At 40.4% G+C, this 20173-nt stretch overlaps 1 protein-coding gene across 3 annotated transcripts in view; it reads left to right on the top strand.

Annotated features, from left to right (window-relative positions):
• Nucleotides 1-20173, top strand: part of ezh2 (enhancer of zeste 2 polycomb repressive complex 2 subunit) — a 178242-nt gene that overhangs the window by 64783 nt on the left and 93286 nt on the right. For all 3 annotated transcript variants that reach the window (XM_039753308.1, XM_039753306.1, XM_039753307.1), the window contains 2 exons: nucleotides 13881-14075; nucleotides 16290-16392. In XM_039753308.1, coding sequence (XP_039609242.1) covers nucleotides 13881-14075; nucleotides 16290-16392 — 298 coding nt within the window. The remainder of the gene's footprint in view (nucleotides 1-13880; nucleotides 14076-16289; nucleotides 16393-20173) is intronic.

The raw sequence follows: 20173 nt of genomic DNA, 5'->3' as shown, positions 1-20173 counted from the left end.
TTTTTCCATTGCCTTATCGTTTTTCACCTTCATTTCCTGCTATTATTGCCAGCATCTTCTATGCATCTATGCTCCATGTCTGTTTGTGTCTCTGTGGTCTCCTTGTCCATCAGTAGGCTTTTGCAATATTTAACCTGGTGCTTCTAAAACCGCACTCACTCGTACTTAACTACATTTACAGCTGTCGGAAACTGAGTGAGGGATCTCTGTTTTGTGCCCACCCGGTGGTGCCAAATTAATTTAGGAAATTGTATTTTGATCTGAGGAGTTGAGTTAATTCAGTGATGTTAATTGATTCATTCTCAGTTTTGCTTTTGGCACTGTTAATGATTAATTTATTAAGGTTCCCACTTTATTTTCCTTACCTTTCTCTATAGAAGGGATTTTGAGCCATTATGCTTTTATCAGGGTAACTGCGGCACACTTGTTTGAAGAAACAGATTATTACAATTTATTGATAAAACACACGGATTATAGAAATATGCATATATAGCAACATTGAAGGCAGGATGCAAAACAAAAAACATATATAACACAGAAGGGGCTGGCTGTTAACTGGCTATTTAGAGTTTCTAATTTATCTTGTTTTACCATGCCAAGGTTTTAAAGATGATGCCTGGTATACCAAAAGAAAAAACATTTTTAAAATGGTGCAGTTACCAGCAATTCAGAATTTTCAGTAGTGGAAGTAAATATTACTTTTGAAAGAACTTGTGTCCAGTTCTTCATTTTTATGTCTCCAACCTTCCGTAGACTCTGCTGGGGCCAAACTCTCTCCTGCCCCTTCAGGGTACCACAGCAGTGTTTCTTAAACTATAGGTCTTGAATGTTTGTGATGGGTCACTACATGATAGTGTAGTAAAACTAAAAACATTAATCCAAGTGTGAATTCTGTACTGAGCAATGTGCCTGCACTATTTATTGTACTTTTCTTTGTGGCTCTATGTGAAACAACACCATTGACATATCACAGAAAGGTTTCATTTTTGTGGCATGAAAATATAAGTTTTCTTCAGCTCCTGTCTCACAACCTATTAAACATTCAGTCTGAGGCAGTAAAGACGTGTATAAGAAATGGATAGACAGGGAAACATACAGGCAAGATCATGAGATCTCGTGTGGAGACATGCTGACGTAGACTTTGCAAACGTGAGAGGCCGCTGAGAGTTTTTGGTGTTCTGTGGTGTGAGAGTTGTTAAAAAAAAAAAAAATGCATTTAGCTCTTGGGTTTTGGTTGCCACTACGGAACCTTTTTTTTTTTTTTCTTCACCCGCACAAGAGAAAAAGTAGCAGGGTGTTTGGATGTGTGCTTGGAAAAGTTACATGTACTTGTACTTACCTGTATTTGAACTAGCATCTAGGAGGCAGGGTAGAAAGCAGCAATAACTGATATCGACATCTGTAAGTTAATAACACAGGGATTCCTTAGTTTAAAAGAAAAAAAAAAGGGCTGCAGCTAACTTCAAAGCAGTAAAGGGGAAGGCTCAGCCAGCGTTAAGATGCCAGATCAGGTACAAGGGGCTGTAGGAGCAGATAAGATAGTAAAGTTTTATTTATGTATTTATTTATTTATTTTAGATTGAACAGTTACGTGGGCACCAGCATAAGTGGAGTCCAAAGTTAGGAGAACAAATTTTAAAATGTAACAAATTTAACCTCCTAGAAGGACAAACAGCAGGTAGCAGAGAGAGAGAACAGTACAGGAGCTTAACACTAGAATCCCTGAAGCCTATGAAAAAACTTGTAATCCCAGCCCACCTTGGCTCAAGCCAAGGCTCCTTATCTGTGTGTGAGGTACCTGAAGTTGTATATGGTAAATAATACAGTACAGTGATCCCTCGCTATATCATGCTTCGAGTTTCGCGGCTTCACTCCATCGCGGTTTTTAAATGTAAGCATATCTAAATATATATCACGGATTTTTCACTGGTTCATGGATTTCTGCGGACAATGGGTCTTTTAATTTATGGTACATGCTTCCTTAGTTTGTTTGCCCAGTTGATTTCATACAAGGGACGCTATTGGCAGATGGCTTAGCACATATTGATGTTTTGATTGCTTGCCCCTCTCTCTCTCTCTCTCGTGTCTACAAAGATCTGGGTAAGTGTAAGATGAAAGGAAATGCAAGGCAAGAAATGCTGAACACATGCCTAAAGCAGAAATGTTTTCCATGTTACACTGACGTAAAGTGTATAATACGTGTAGTATAGTGTATACGTGAGCAATTCGCCACATTAGTGTTTTTATCTCACGGTATGTGTTCAACATTTCTTGCATTTATAAAACAAGATGCTAATAGTGAGGTGCGAAGGTATTTAAGGTGGGCCGGGATTACAAGTTTTTTCATTGGCTTCAGGGATTCTAGTGTTAAGGGGACAGAAGGTGTAAAATACACTGTGTGCACAATTATTAGGCAAGTTGTATTTTTGAGGATTAATTTTAATATGGAACAAACACAGTGCTATCAGTCAATCCAAAATGTTAATAAACCTGAAACCTGAATGTTTCACAACGGAAATGTGAGTGTGAACATCATCAGGGGAATACATATGTGCGCACAATTATTAGGCAACTATTAGTGTGCAGATTTATTATGCAACTAAATGAAAATTTTCCCCTCTCACTTGTGTATTTTCATCTGTTATAGTGAGAATAATAGACAAACACCTCAAAATTTACAAATAAACATCTCTGACATTTAAAAAAAAATAAATCAATCAATGACCAATATAGCCACCCTTCTTTCCAATAACAGTCATAAGCCTTTCCATTCATGGAGCCTGTCAGTTTCTTGATCTGTTGACGATCAGCTTTTTGTGGAGCAGTGACTACAGCCTCCCAGACACTCTTCAGAGAGGTGTATTGTTTTTCTCCCCCGTAAATCTAGCATTTAAGAAGTGTCCACAAGTTCTCGATAGGGTTTAGGTCAGATGAGAAAGGGGGGCCATGTCATTATTCCTTCATCTTTAAGGCCTTTACATGCTGACCACGCAGTGGAGAACTTCGATGCAAGTGATGGAGCATTGGCCTGCATAAAAATCATGGTCTTTTTCCTGTATCACTGTTTGAAGAAAGTGTCTTCGAAAAACTGGCAGTAGGTTTGGGAGTTGATTTTGAGTTCATCTTCAATGCAAGAAGGTTCAACTAGCTCATCTTTAAAAATACCAGCTCATACCAGTACCCCACCTCCACGTTGGAGTGGAGCTCTGTGCCCATTACTGATCCACAGGTCCATCCATCTGGTCCATCAAGAGTCACTCTCATCTCATCGGTCCATAAAACCTTTGAAAAAAATCTGTCTTCAGATATTTCTTGGCCCAGTTTTGACGTTTCAACTTATGTTTCTTGTTCAGTGGTGGTTGGGTTTCAGCCCTCCTTACCTTGGCCATGTCTTTGAGCACTGAACACCTTGTACTTCTAGGCACTCCAGGTAGGTTGCAGCTCTGGAATATGAAAGTACTGGAGGATAATAGGTTCCTGGTAGCTTCACGTTTGATTCTTCTCAAATCTTTGGCAGCTAATTTGCGTCTTTTGTTCTCAACACGTTTCTTGCGACCCTGTTGACTATTTGCAACAAAATGTTTGATGGTTCTGTGATCACACACCAATATCTTAGCAATTCCAAAAGTGCTGCATTCCTCTGAAAGACTTTTTACAATTTTTGACTTTTCAGAGTAAGTTAAATCTCTTTTTTGGCCCATTTTGCCCGAGGAAAACTAGCTGCCTAATAATTCTGCACACCTTGATATAGGGTGTTGATCTCCTTAGGCCACACCCTCCCTCATTACACAAATACACATCACCTGACATGCTTAAATCCAATAAGCATTCAAGTTAATACAGCTTGGAGTTGGAATATACGCATTAAAAATGATGATATGGTCAAAATACTCGCCTAATAATTGTGCACACAGTGTAGCTGTAACAGTTCTTAGTGTTACCATTAGAGTTAAATCATTTATTTTTTAGATAAAAAAGTTAAGGCCGGTTTTCTTATCCTAAATGAAATTTTAATAATGTAGCCAGTACAATGCAAGTCCTGTAGGATGTTGGACTTTTTAGATGATGGCTTGGAGGAGCCAGTTGCCTATGAGGCCTGCATCTGCAGGACATGCCAGCTAATCCAGCACATTGAGCTCACGGTCACTGGACTGGAGGAGGGGTTGACTGGCCTGCATTATAGTAGAGAATTGGCGGACCTGGCCCAGGTGTCCTTTAGAGAGGTAGTGTGCACCCCTAAGGTGGCGCAGGAGGATATTCCAAACAAGATACAGTTGTGGCCAAAATTATTAGGCCCCCTTATGAAATTAGGCAACACTCCTGATTCCAATATGAAAATGACCATTAACAAGAAATGTTTGTTTTTTAAAGCATATCTGTGTCCAAAATATCAAGGTCCACTAATTGTAGTTTGGATATTTTATTGACACACTGAGTGGGAACAAGAAAGGGCAAAAATGAGACATCCAAAATTATTAGCCCCATGCCCATTAATAGTCAATACTGTACCCTTTTTGAGCCACAACTGACAACAATCTATTAGAGTAGGTCTTTACTAGATTAGCACAGGTCTTCTGAGGGATTTTGGTCCATTCCTCCATTGCAAATTGTTCTAGCTGGTCCAAATTGTGTGGTTTCCGAGCATGGACATTCACTTTGAGCACTCGCCACAGATTCTCAATGGGATTGAGGTCTGGGCTCTGTGCGGGCCACTCCAAGATCTTGGTTTTAGTATCCTTGAAAAACTGTTGAACTAATTTTGATGTATGCTTTGGATCATTGTCTTGTTGGAAGACCCAGCGACGACCTAAGCCTAGACTACGAGCAGATTTCTGCATATTCTCCCTCAGAATGTCAACATAATTTTCTTTTTTCATGATGCCATGCACCCGAACAAGGCTCCCTGTGCCTGAGGCTGCAAAACAGCCCCACAAAATGATGCTCCCACCACCATGTTTAACTGTGGCAACTGTGTTCCTAGGGTTGAAGGCCTGTCCCTTTTTTCGCCAAACATAAGCAACATCCATGTGCCCAAACAGTTCCAGTTTAGTCTCATCAGACCAAAGCACAGACTTCCAAAAATCATCTTTACATTTCAAATGTTCACGGGCAAACCTCAGTCGTGCTGTGATGTGCCACGCTTTGAGTAAAGGGGTTCTTCTGGGACGATGGCCATGAAGCCCACCACGGTGAAGAGCCCTCACAACTGTGTTCCTTGAAACATCAACTCCAGAAGAGGCCAGGTCAGCAACAATCATCTTGGCAGAAGTCCGGGGTTCCTTGCTGACATCTCTGACTATTTTCCTCTCCAGAGTTCTTGAAATCTTGCGCTTATGGCCAAGGCCAGGTTTGTTTCTAACAGAATTTGTCTCCTTGTACTTGGCAATGATGCAACGTACAGCACTTCTAGACACTGTGAATTGCTTGGAAATGGCAGTGTAGCCTTGCCCCTTATCATGAGCCTCTACTATCTTCTTTCTGAGCTCCAGACTGATTTCCTTTGTCTTTGGCATGGTCAGTAACAGTAGTCCCTCTCATGTGTTCAAGAGCCCTGTTCCTTGGGAGTCTTTTTATGCTGATTGAGCGTTGTTAGGAAGCCAATTGACTGCAGGTGTTGTTAGGAAGCCAATTGATTGCACAGGTGTGGTTTCAAAGCTGATTGGTTAATTAGTGTAGGTGTGTGTTGAAAGCAAACATTAACATGGGGCTAATATTTTTGACCATGCCATTTTTTACTATATTTGATATAAAGCAAGACTAAAAATATATTTTATATTACAAAATGTATAAAAAGCTAGTAAATAGCACTGGTGGATGTTTGATTATATCAAGTTTCATCAATGTTGCAAACTTTGGGAAGAAGTTTAGGAAAATGTTCCATGATTTCAGGGGGGCTAATAATTTTGGCCTCAACTGTAGGTAGAAATAGGTGGGTCATGGTCACAAGGCATAAGGTAAAGGGTACACACTGTCCAGGGACATCAACCACAGAATTAGAAGTGTAAAACTGTTATTAGGGAGATATTTTAGTCATGGGGGACTTTAATTATCCAAATATCAACTAGGATAACCTTGCAGATGGAGGAGAATTTAAGTAGGAGTTTTTAGAAGTAAGCAGTGTCTGTTTTTTGACACAGTATGTTAAAGTACGAACACGGGGTGAAGCTTGTCTGGATTTCGTGTTTTGTAGTAATCAAGATAGAATTGAGGGTGTAGAGGTGATTGAACCACTAGGGTCAAGTTACTATAATATAATACAATTCTCAGTATTTTGTCAGAGTGCAGATGCAAAGACTAAAATTGTTAAGTTGAACTTGGGTATGGCAAGTTTTGAGCAGATGTGAAAAAGTCTAAGAAAGAAAGACTGGGGTAAGCTTTTAAGTGTGGAGAAAGTCAATGAGCAGTGGAATAGGTTTAAAAATGCTTTATTTGTAATGCAGGTCAGATACATAGCTAAATTTGGAATTAATAGAGAGGAGAAGTTAACAGCATGCGTTGATACAGCACATTGCTACATCCACCACATGACACACCAACTAAGGATCCCAGATTAGGACCTGAGTGCAGCCATGCAACAGGTGACACCTCAGCACCACGCTAGTTCAGATGCAATGGAACGGGTGTGAGGTTTATTTATGGTGGCTGGAGTGGCAATTCTGCCACCAACCCCCAGGTTTTTCCCTACACGTTGGAGGGCCTACATTGGAAATTGTACTGAAATCAAGTAAATCGGCAGGGGCCTCATGTATAACGCCGTGCGTAGAACTCGCACTATAACATGGCGTAAGCACAAAAGCCGAAATGTGTTTACGCATAGATAAATCCAGATGCAGGAATCTGTGTGTACTCCAACTTCCACGTTCTTCCGCTCCATAAATCCTGATCAGCGTGAAAACTAACGCTCGTGCACGCGCATAATGTAACGCCCCAAATCCTCCCAGAATTATGCCTATTTGAATATGCAAATCAATATAAATCGCCCTTAAGCGCAGCCTTCTGTGAAAAGACAATGGGAAAAGCACGGGGGAAAATATAAGAATTTCAGCGAATACCAAGTGGAGGCAAATGAAAAACATACTATTTGTTCAAGTAAACCGTGGTATAATCAACAAAAGGAAGTTGATCGAGTGACATAGCGTGTTGGAGAAACTTAAAAGCTCACATTCACAAATCGCACAGTGCCGGAAATAAAAAAGAAGTCACATATCAAAGTCGCCGTGAAAAACCGAGTTGTAAGCCCACTGTCTGAGTGTCATATGAAAGCTTATTAGGGTACAGAGAAAAAAGGCACACAGTGAGGAAAAAGCACGAAATGTCAACTTCAATCTCGACATTTCCACTTTAATCACGTAGTTTATTTTGTCATTAAAGTAGAACATCATAAACTTCATCTTAAAATCGTTTAATTAACCAGTTTCTCAAATCACATCGTAATTAAAGTAGCACGTTAAATGCTTTGTTTTGTATTTGATCTTCTATGTGCTCTATGTGTGTGAATCACTACTTGCTTTTTAAACCGGCTCTCTTCCTCCAACTGGACACAGAATCAATTACATTTGTAATATTACAGTTCTCTGAATAACTAAAATACTGAGATGTATACGTGATATCATTTTCATGATGATAGGAGTTAAAGCACGTTATTAAACATGTGTTTCACTTCGATGAAATAATTTATTGCAGCAGTACAATCAGGGGCGACTCTAGGCTTGTGGTGGCACTGGGCAGAGGAAGAATCGGTGGCTCCGTCAGTGAAGGTAGCTTATGCACAGTGAATGGCTACGTCCGTTGCGGACACTGCATAGCCGCCTCGTGCTCATGACACAAGCATTTAACTTTTGCCGAAATTTGTCGCTGTGTTGTTATTTTCTGTTTCTGTTTTATATTCAATATATATTGGCGTAGCCGTCACTGCAGTCAGTGCTTTTCTTTCCCCAAGTAACCGATCGCCATACAATCAGCTCTGTAATAGACGTTAAGCCATCTGTAAGCTTAGCGCCGATTCTTCAAAACGTTTAAAGAACATTGAAATATCTTCGTAGTACATGTTTAATTATTCTATCCTTAACGACACTCCCAGTGAATAATATAGATTATTTAAATGAAGTTTTATCTGTATAATTTAATAAACATATTTTGCTGAATTTCACCTTATAAATGATATCGTTTCTGTTTCTGAATCGCGAGGTCCGTACAGGAAAGGCAGCGTGCCCTTGAAGTTGTATACCGATAATTCCCTTTCCGATCAGCTGCTGCTGTGATTCACACTCAGATACAGTGATATAAATACTCTGAGTGGTGCAGTGAGAGAAATATTGAAAAAGATGATCCGCTGTGGCAACTCCTAACAAGAGGAGCTAAAAGAAGAAGAAGAAGTGAGAGTAACAACGCTAAAGCAGTTATGGTATTTGGAATACTATGGCTGTTCCCTCTACCATTATATTGTTACAAGTTAATTACAATCAGATGCATTACACTGATAAACAATATGCGGTTAGTTTCGGTGTATTTATAAAGCCGCGTCAGGAAAATAAGGTGTAACCACACAGGAACAGTAGCACTGCTTTGACGCTGGGTGCCGCCAGTCTGCAAAACCGAGCGGAGAACTTGCGTACGACAAGGTATGTGGTACCGTGGAAAAGTGCGTGGATTTACGCCAAGTGTAGGTTTTATACATCGCGATTTGAACGTGGAAAAGTTCTTACGCAACGTTTCTGTGCGTACGCACCGTTTATACATGAGGCCCCAGGACAAGATAATATTTACCCTTAAATTCTTAAGGATGTTGGCAAGTAAATATATAAATCCTTGACACACGTTTTTAGAAAGTCATTGTGCACTGGAGAGATTCCGAAGGACTGGAAAATTGCAAATATCATCCTATTATATAAAAGATTGACAGGGCAGATCCAAGCAACTAATCCAGTAAGCTTAACATGCATCACAGGGAACTTAATGGAAGGAATTATTAAGGATAAGATTGAGTAACACTTGGCAAGAACAGGAGTTTTTTGGAACAGTCAGCATGGGTTCAAAAGACAGAGGCCATTTTTTACTAACATGCTAGAATTCTATGAGGAGGCAACAAAAGGATATGGTCAAAGTGGAGCATGTGATATTATTTTTCTTGACTTTCAGAAAGCCTTTCATAAGGTGCCATATGAGAGGTTGAACATGAAGCTAAAAGAAATGGGAGTTCAGTGTGATGTTTTTAGATGGGTGCAAAATTGGCTCAGACATAGGAAGTTAAGGGTGGTGGTGCGAGGGACCTTTTCAGAATTGTCCGATGTTAAGAGTGGTGTTCCACAGGGGTCAGTGCTAGGACCGCTGCTATTTTTAATATTTATAAATGACTAGCTGATTACTAAAAAAACAAAATGTTGTATATAAATTATTAAACAGTAAAACATTAACATGTAAGAAGTAAAGATACATTGAGCAGTACTGGAGTGCTTTTGGGTAAAGTACATTTTAAAGGCGCTATAACACAACAGGTAAGTAGCACTAACAGCAGCTTAAATGTATTTGAATCATCTCTCGGTAGCAGATCCCTTGTGAAAGGCACTACATGATCACTGTGGTATAGAAATTACATTTTCTATGCGATCCTGCAAATTTCTGCCTGACAGCATTGCACTATGAGCCTGTGATTTAAGAGAAAAATTATTCTGAAAAATGTGGACACTGCCCTTCTGTGCTTAACGAGCAGAAGGTCCAAACAATTCCCAAGTCCAAAACTTAATATGAAGAGGTCGATACATCTTCTTAGATGTAAACCCTCCATCTTCTTAAAAGAATTTATCACAAAAGCAACCTTGAATGTTGCGGGATTTTAGTGACCTGAACTCACCTTAAGGGACATTAAGTAGTCGTGAAGCTTAATTTACAAAGAGTCCTGCTTCAATGGCGCCGATTACACTCATTCGCAAAGATTTCCACTCTCCCAAAAACCGACGAGGCACACGAAGTGTCACAAACAGTGCGAGAAGAGAGGACGCCGCCCGAAACTGCGAAGCTCTCGACCTGGCAGAGCAGCCCGACATTCCATGCCTCCGAGCGTCCACTTTGTTCTCACAACCCCTTGCCACTGAAGGCGTTGTTGTCTTCACATTGTTTACATCTCGTCGCAGTTAGAAAGTAGAAAGACGCAAAGATGTTTTCCTCATCTCTTCTACTATCAAGTACTGCCAGTTAAAAAAAAAAGTTATAATGTGGCAGTTTCCGAGACAGTCACGTGGACAAATAAATAAAACTTCTCTGTCAGAACGCACTTGCCGGCGAACGGGTCAGCAGTGGAGTTCAGAGAGGAGGGCTGGGAGAGGGCGATTCGGGGCGCACTTCTATGAGATAGAATGGCTTGTTTGTCAGTAAAGTAACACTCACACAAATAATAACAATTCATAAAGACGATATAAAAATGGTGTCCACAAACAAAGTGATTAGTTCCTGTATTATGTTCTGTGGTCATACGTAATTTCCTTTTCACGTGGTCATACGTAATTTCCGTTTCAAACGCAAAAAGAATTTTATATATATATATATAGATTTAATAGGATGAAAATTAATATCAGTAAATGTAAAGTATTACACATAGAAAGTATAAATGTTAGGTTTGAATAAACAATGGGTGGTCTGAAACTCAAGAATAAACCTTATGAGAAAGATTTAAGTCATAGTGAACTCTACACTATTGACTTTCAGGCAGTGTTCAGAAGCCATTGAGAAGACAAACAGATTATTAGGTTATATAGCATGATGTGGGGAGTACAAGTCCAAGGAGATTATGCTCACACTTTTTAACACACTGGTGAGGCCTCATTTGGAGTACTGTATGCAGTTTTTGGTCTCCGGGCTACAAAAAGGAAATAGCAATGCTAGGAAAGGTCCAGAAAAGAGATACAGAGATACAGGGGATAAATTATGAAGATAGATTACAATAGCTGAGCCTTTTCAGCTTAAGCAATATAAGATTAAGAGGTGACATGATTGAATTTTTTAAAATTATGAAGGGAATTGGAACAGTGGATAGAAACTGTTATTTTAAAATGATTTCATCAAGAACACTAGGACACAGTTGGAAACTTTTTAAGGGTAAATGTCGCACAAACATTAGGAAGTTTTTTATTACACAAAGATCGATAGACACTTGGAATAAGTTACCAAGAAGTGTGGTAGACAGTAAAAAAATTTTACTCTTTTTGGCACAAGAGTGTAAGCACTAAAGTTCCCTTCTTGAAGTAATGTTTGTCTTTGCTCTGTCTTCTGCAATTTCATTCAAAAAAATACTCTTTCTGGCACAAGAGTGTAGGTACTAAAGTTTCCTTCTTTAAAGTAAAGCTGCTTTTCAGTCTTTTCAGATTGCTCTCAGTTACTGACACAGAGCCTGGCTTGGTAGAGTGGACATTAGAAGGTATTTTAGGGTGTCCAGCCTGGAAGAAAGTTTGGAAGCTTTTTGCTCCACAGACGGTGGGTGGTTTCTTTCACCAAAGAGAGTGGCTCATTAGCTTTCAACTCACAAAGAGAGGGACTTTTTGAAAATTATATTACAAATATGTATTTGTTCCAATAAATTTGGTTTTGGATAATACATTTTAAGGAGTAGAAATAAAAGAGCAATAGCAGAGAAACTCTTCTATAAGATCTGATACCTTTTTTAAAGTTACTTTAAATACCGAAGGCCTGAGAGGGTTGTTTCCCAGACAGTGAGAAGCATCAGTTTAAAATGATAGAAACCTGTGTCCTTATTTATTAAGCATCTCAGAATTACTCTTAGACATTGCGCTTAAAGTCTGACTAGGGTAAGAACTTGTCTTACCCTAGGGAAGGACATGAGAAGTAGTTAGGAAGTTTTCTACACCCACTCAAAGTGACGAGTAGGAATTCACATCTGAGAATGAATGATGTCAAAATTTAACAGCATACCAGGCTGCAGAATGGCACTAATGATAGCGTTTTGTAGTTTCCTTGGAAATCATGATGACATTTTATAGTTTTACAGTACTAAACTGTATGGCTTCATCACAAATGTGATAATAATTACAACAGTGCTAATATTCCAAATAGTAGGAAGTGAAGAAGAACAATGATAAGGAAAACATAGTTAGGTAAGATATTCTGCAAAGTTGTACATAATTGTTCCCCCTTCACAACAAGAATAATACTGTAGTAGCATTCATGTCACTCTGAATATAGGCAGGGCTGGTATGGCCAATTAAATGTCACACAGACACTTCTGGGACATTTACGTTACACTTTACAAGCCCGGTGGGGAAATGGTTGGTTGTGACTTACCCAGATCATCAGTACTGCAAAGCTGCATTTCCCTTGTGACCAGAAATAGGTAATGCTATCAACACTTTCATTTTGGCTGGCAGCACATTTTTTCCTGTCATAGATGGAATGATCAAATAATATAAAAGATCTGTAAGAATATTATTTTATCTCTGTCAATTTCAATATCTTTTTATGAGTTCATTGTTGTGCATTGTTTCCAAAACATTCTGCCTTTCCCAGATTTTATGTGTCGATCTCTTGCTGAATGCCTTTTACTGGCAGCTCCTAGCAAGTTAGGACAGCTCACAAGCTGTCCTAAATCCTGGCAAAGTTAGGAGTAGTTTTCTAGCCCCCGGACACAGACAAACGTTTATTATAGATGACAACACCACAATGCCTTAATCCTTAGCCAACTCAGTCCCTTCCTTCTCTCTCCTTGAATCCTCCTCCCGACTCCGGTTTCTCTACTGGAGTGAGACAGCCCCTTTTATGCAGTACCTGGATGTGCTCCACGTGCTCTGTGACACTCTTTCGGCGTCACTTCCTGGTGTGGTGGAAGTGCCACTTGAGCACCCGGAAGCACTCCGTGTGTCCTTGGAATTCCTTTTGGCAGCACCTCCAAATGTTGCGGAAGTGCTGCCATCCAGGGTTCTATAATTGTCCGGGATGAGCTTTCCAGCTCTATGCCGGTGGCCCCCAACCAGACCAGGGTGGCTGCCCTCTCTTGGCCAGGGGAGGTATTGTCCCTCTTGTGGATCTTCCAGGCGTCCCGGCTGGGTAGGGTCCCCAAGCCGTCTGCCACAGCGGATAAAAAACAATATATCCTGCCCTTAAAAGCAAGGGATTTCATGTTTGCATATGGTAACAAAAATATTTGTAAGTTCACAGCAACAAAGCAGTGGGAAAATTTTGCTGGCTTTGTTAGATATAATCTACTGCAATACATCCTTGATATACATTATATTATAAGGAAGTTTAAAAAGTTGATAACTCCTTGTCTTGGGTTGTTAATTTTTTATTAGACTTGCTCCGTGAGTACTGTGTATTCCATTTCTAAAAATGAAATACATGCAGTGTAAGCATAAACACTTTCAATCACACACATGCATATGTGAATTTAGCTGACAAAATTATATATTTATTTGTTTCCAGGTTTTCATGTAGTGCTGAGAATAATGTTATTAAATACTCTATTGTAATATATTAAGCCTGTTCACAGTAGAGAAGATGAAAAAAAACTGTTGTTTATACTGAACTCTGAGAAAACAAACCCCTGGAAGATTGGGATTCTTAATTAATTTTTTTTTTGTTTTGGATATAAGACAAATTGACTAAATGGCACCTTGATATACATTCTGCTATATGTTAAAGTGCTTGGATTTTTACATGACTTTAGTAGGATATTTTAGTTAAGACTTTCACTAATTATTTCTCTTTCTTCTATACAATTGTCTTGTTCTAAGATGAGCAAGGGCATATTTTGTCATAACATGACTTATATTTTGACAGGGCACTAAATGGTATTTTATATTTAAATTAACTGATTTGTGTTAACAAAATTATAATTTATCAAAGTACATTTTTTAATATGCTTTTTTTTTTTTTAGAGTGTGGTTTTATAAATGACGAAATCTTCGTTGAATTGGTTAATGCTCTCAACCAGTATACCGACAATGAAGATGATGAAGAGGAGGATGATGGAGACTATGACAGTCAAGAATTTACACTGGATCGAATGGACAGTGGTGATGGAAAAGAAGATGGCACTAAAGCTATGAAAGATCAAGATCTTCATAATGATGGTAAACTCAGATGTTCATTTCTGTGATTACATATTATATTTAGACTATCATTGTCTTGCTTGTTGATTTAAAGCACTGTATTCTTCCTTTTATAAATTTGCAAATGAAAGTGATTTTGGTAGGAAACAATATTTCCCATTGGTAGTATGTATAGGTAAAGCACTATAGGTACTGAGAAATACAGGACATATAACTTCTACAGCTAATAACCGAGTGCTTTTAGTACATTTCTGTATTTACTGAAATCAATTTGACATTCATGAACTAAGTGTCTGAGAATGCAACTTCAGGCTGCTTTTAACAGAATTGAGCTATCAATGGTGTTGGATGCTGTACTTAAATCCACCAGCACAGTTACCTTAGCATTTCCTTTGCTAGGTGATATCAAAATGTAATTTACAATATGAGATAAAGTCTATTATGTAGACATAATGAAAAGAGGTAGAGGTGTAAAAAAATTATTATATACACATTCAATTTTTTAATTCTGTTTTACTTAAATGAGTTAGGATACATGCTGATGATAATAATAATTTTCTGTTGTTTCAGTGCATATTCAGTGCCTTTCTTTTCCTTTCTCTGTTTGTACTATTATTATGTGGAAGATATTTTTACCCAGAGTACTTTTACTTTGTTAATCCTTGTATTGGATAAGCAAATTAAGAAAGTGAAACATTATAGACATTATATACAGTTAATTAAACTTGAGTGTACCCACATCATGCACTGTATACAGGATTCACTGTACTATTAATCCAAAATGTTGTGGCCTGCACTCTAATGGAGCTTACATACCAACTTTCATATAATAAATTTTAAGTACCAAATTAAGGAATAGGTTTTGTGTTATGCATTTTGAAACATGTTCTTTTCCTTTCACCAGCATCTGATGTATTTTGACAAGCAACTTTCACACCACATTTATTTACAAAATTTTGGCAGGACATCCATCCACCTTGTAATTGTCTGTGTTTACATTGTTTACATTTACAATGGAGAACTTGTGTTTATTTTGAGCACACCAGGCAATACTAACTGCTTTCAATGAAGCAAAATATATCATCATTGCAAGAGACATTTTAAGGCTGAAATTTAACTATCGATTGTACCCTTTTGTGACAATCATATATTCTTGGCCTCTGCAAGCTTCACTTTTTTTTAACATATAAAAGATATTGGGAAATTTGATATTATTTATAATGACAATATCTTTGTATCCTTTTAACAACTGTGCCTCGAATGTAAACTTTCATGAACTTGCATACCTTATATACACACATATAAGTTGGGTCTTGTAACCCAAAAATTCGATCGTACAATCAGACCCTGACTTATATACCTATTCAAAAATGTGACACTTTATTTATTTATTTTACATCTTCTTGCCTCCTTCAATCTTGCATCAGTTTCTCAGATGGTTTGAATTTGTTGCTGTGTGCAGTTACCAATTTCTTTCGCTACTTCAAAAATGTTTAATTTAGAACCAGCTTCATATTTTCTTGTGATTGAATGCACCATCATCGATAAGGGATGGTCTTACGATAAAGGTGTATGAGGGTGTGAGATACAAAAACACAAATCAGTGCAAACTTTGGTTTGGAATAGTTAGGGTCACGTAAGCACAGTATATATATATATATATATATATATAAAAAAGGCAGTGTGCTCCGTGGTTACTCTTTCAGGTGGGCGCTTGCATATCAATTTCTTGGACCAATACCGTGAGTTTTCCGCATTCAACTTATATGACTGGCATTATAAAATACCAGTAATTATTTGGTAAAATAAAGTCCCGACTTGTCTGCGAGAAAACTTATCTGTGAGTGTATATATTGTATGGTATTTCGCTACGTGCAAACTGGAGACATTGCCAAAGGAAATATTATCTGAGTGTGAAGATAATGTCACATTTGATTTAAATAACATGTAGCATTGTAATGTAATTTCTAAGACCATTAATGATAAAAAAGCGATTAAATTGATTCTAGTGTAATTCATCTTAAATAATGACTTTATTAACTGTAAGCAGATCATCCTTTGTTGTTCCTTATTGTATATATCTTTTTCAGAATGAAAAAGATCTACTTAATTTTTTTTTTTTTTTAAATAAAAAAATGTTTGGTTGTGGAGAGAGAAGTAGGGGAGGAGAACTTGTAAATATAACAGTCCTTGAGTCATTTTGACACTAATGTCATTATTTAATATTGCTTTTAGGAAAAGAAAGTGAGCCCTCCAAAAAGTTTCCATCTGACAAAATATTTGAAGCAATTTCTTCGATGTTTCCAGACAAGGGAACCGCAGAAGAACTGAAGGAAAAGTACTTTTTTTTTTTTTTCAATTTTATTTCAAATTTTAAGAGTTTGGGAGCCCCTCATTTAATTGTCCTTTATTTCTTAGCTGGGAAAAGTGGGTCCAGATAGTGCACACAAATGGCATTAATCACATCTTATTTTCTAGCTGTCTGAGGTTAAGTTATTTTTTTCTTAATAGAATTTCTTAACACCATTTGTGTATTGTGGGTTTTTTTTTATGTTTTTGTTTTTGTAAGGCTTTTTGAGCAGATATTTCCCACCCTTATGAGTATAATCTGAGCACTAGAAAAACTGTATTTTCTTAAGGTATTTTGCTATTGGTAGACCTAGCACAAAGCCCTACAAGAAACCACTACAAACATTACTAAAGATTGATAGTGTTACTGAAATTAATTTAGTAAATTTTCATACATTTCATAAATGTACATGTACATACAGTGGTGTGAAAAACTATTTGCCCCCTTCCTGATTTCGTATTCTTTTGCATGTTTGTCACACAAAATGTTTCTGATCATCAAACCCATTTATCCATCTATCCATCCATCCTCTTCCGCTTATCCGAGGTCGGGTCGCGGGGGCAGCAGCTTAAGCAGAGAGGCCCAGACTTCCCTCTCCCGCCACTTCTTCCAGCTCTTCCGGAGAATCCCATGCTCCCAGGCCAGCCGGGAGACATAGTCCCTCCAGCGTGTCCTGGGTCTTCCCCGGGGCCTCCTCCTGGTTGGACGTGCCCGGAACACCTCACCAGGGAGGCGTCCAGGAGGCATCCTGATCAGATGCCCGAGCCACCTCATCTGACTCCTCTCGATGCGGAGGAGCAGCGGCTCTACTCTGAGCCCCTCCCGGATGACTGAGCTTCTCACCCTATCTTTAAGGGAAAGCCCAGACACCCTGCGGAGGAAACTCATTTCAGCCGCTTGTATTCACGATCTCGTTCTTTCGGTCACTACCCATAGCTCATGACCATAGGTGAGGGTAGGAGCGTAGATCGACTGGTAAATTGAGAGCTTTGCCTTACGGCTCAGCTCCTTTTTCACCACGACAGACCGATGCAGAGCCCGCATCACTGCGGACGCCGCACCGATCCGCCTGTCGATCTCACGCTCCATTCTTCCCTCACTCGTGAACAAGACCCCGAGATACTTGAACTCCTCCACTTGGGGCAGGATCTCTCCCCAACCCTGAGAGGGCACTCCACCCTTTTCCGCTGAGGACCATGCTCGGATTTGGAGGTGCTGATTCTCATCCCAGCCGCTTCACACTCAGCTGCGAACCGATCCAGAGAGAGCTGAAGATCACGGCCTGATGAAGCAAACAGGACAACATCATCTGCAAAAGCAGTGACCCAATCCTGAGTCCACCAAACCGACCCCTTCAACACCCTGGTTGCGCTTAGAAATTCTGTCCATAAAAGTTATGAACAGAATCGGTGACAAAGGGCAGCCCTGGCGGAGTCCAACTCTCACTGGAAACGGGCTCGACTTACTGCCGCAATGCGGACCAAGCTCTGACACGGTTGTACAGAGACCAACAGCTCTTATCAGGGGTCCGTACCCCATACTCCCGAGCACCCCCACAGGATTCCCGAGGGACACGGTCAATGCCTTTTCCAAGTCCACAAAACACATGTAGACCGGTCGGGCAAACTCCCATGCACCCTCCAGGACTCTGCTAAGGGTGAAGAGCTGGTCCACTGTTCCGCGACCAGGACGAAAACCACACTGTTCCTCCTGAATCCGAGGTTCACTATCCGGGACCCTCCTCTCCAGAACCCCGAATAGACTTTTCCAGGGAGGCTGAGGAGTGTGATCCCTCTATAGTTGGAACACACCCTCCGTCCCCTTTTAAAGAGGGGACCACCACCCCGGTCTGCCAATCCAGAGGCACTGTCTCCGATGTCCATGCGATGTTGCAGAGACGTGTCAACCAAGACAGTCCTACAACATCCAGAGCCTTAAGGAACTCCGGGCGTATCTCATCCACCCCCGGGGCCCTGCCACCAAGGAGTTTTTGACCACCTCGGTGACTTCAGTCCCAGAGATGGGAGAGCCCACCTCAGAGTCCCCAGGCTCTGCTTCCTCATTGGAAGGCATGTTAGTGGGATTGAGGAGGTCTTGAAGTACTCCTCCCACCGACCCACAACGTCCCGAAGTCGAGGTCAGCAGCGCACCATCCCCACCATATACGGTGTTGACACTGCACTGCTTCCCCCTCCTGAGACGCCGGACGGTGGACCAGAATCTCCTCGAAGCCGTCCAAAGTCGTTCTCCATGGCCTCTCCAACCTCCTCCCATGCCCGAGTTTTTGCCTCAGCAACAACCGAAGCCGCGTTCCGCTTGGCCTGCCGGTACCTATCAGCTGCCTCCAGAGACCCACAGGACAAAAAAGTCCTATAGGACTCCTTCTTCAGCTTGACGGCATCCCTCACCGCCGTGTCCACCAACGGGTTCGGGATTGCCGCCACGACAGGCACCGACCACCTTGCGCCACAGCTCCGTCAGCCGCCTCAACAATAGAGGCACGGAACATGGCCCATTCGACTCAATGTCCCCACCTCCCTCGGGACGGGTTGAAGTTCTGCCGGAGGTGGGAGTTGAAGCTACTTCTGACAGGGGACTCTGCCAGCCGTTCCCAGCAGACCCTCACAACACGCTTGGGCCTACCAGGTCTGACCGCATCTTCCCCACCATCGGCCAACTCACCACCAGGTGGTGATCAGTTGACAGCTCCGCCCCTCTTCACCCGAGTGTCCCAAGACATATGGCCGCAAGTCCGACGACACGACCACAAAGTCGATCATCGACCTGAGGCCTAGGGTGTCCTGGTGCCAAGTGCACATATGAACACCCTTATGCTTTTTATTATTTAGTGAGAAAAAAAATCCAAACCTACATGGCCCTGTGTGAAAAAGTAATTGCCCCCTGAACCTAATAACTGGTTGGGCCACCCTTAGCAGCAATAACTACAATCAAGCGTTTGCGATAACTTGCAATGAGTCTTTTACAGCACTCTGGAGGAATTTTGGCCCACTCATCTTTGCAGAATTGTTGTAATTCAGCTTTATTTGAGGGTTTTCTAGCATGAACCGCCTTTTTAAGGTCATGCCATAGCATCTCAATTGGATTCAGGTCAGGACTTTGACTAGGCCACTCCAAAGTCTTCATTTTGTTTTTCTTCAGCCATTCAGAGGTGGATTTGCTGGTGTGTTTTGGGTCATTGTCCTGTTGCAGCACCCAAGATCGCTTCAGCTTGAGTTGACGAACAGATGGCCGGACATTCTCCTTCAGGATTTTTTGGTAGACAGTAGAATTCATGGTTCCATCTATCACAGCAAGCCTTCCAGGTCCTGAAGCAGCAAAACAACCCCAGACCATACAATACAGTTTACAGTTTATTTTTTTATAGCCCAAAATCACACAGGAAGTGCCGCAATGGGCTTTAACAGGCCCTGCCTTTTGACAGCCCCCCAGCCTTGACTTTCTGAGAAGACAAGGAAAAACTCCCAATAAAAACCTTGTAGGGAAAAATGGAAGAAACCTCGGGAAAGGCAGTTCAAAGAGACCCTTTCCAGGTAGGTTGGGCGTGCAGTGGGTGTCAAAAGTAGGGGGTCAATACAATACAATATACAGAACAGAACAATTCCTTAAGACAGCATAATAATAAAAATTTTAGAAGTACGGTTTAACAGTAGATGATTGACATAATTAGGTTTCGATATTTTTAGAGTCCTGGAGACCTCATCCATCTAGCTGCCTCCCCATTTGGCCATGCCACGGCTGAAACGTTGTT

Source organism: Polypterus senegalus, chromosome 5 (genome assembly GCF_016835505.1).
Source record: "Polypterus senegalus isolate Bchr_013 chromosome 5, ASM1683550v1, whole genome shotgun sequence".
NCBI lineage: Eukaryota > Metazoa > Chordata > Cladistia > Polypteriformes > Polypteridae > Polypterus > Polypterus senegalus.
Note: the sequence above shows the minus strand (reverse complement) of the source record. Positions and strands in the feature narration are given on the sequence as shown.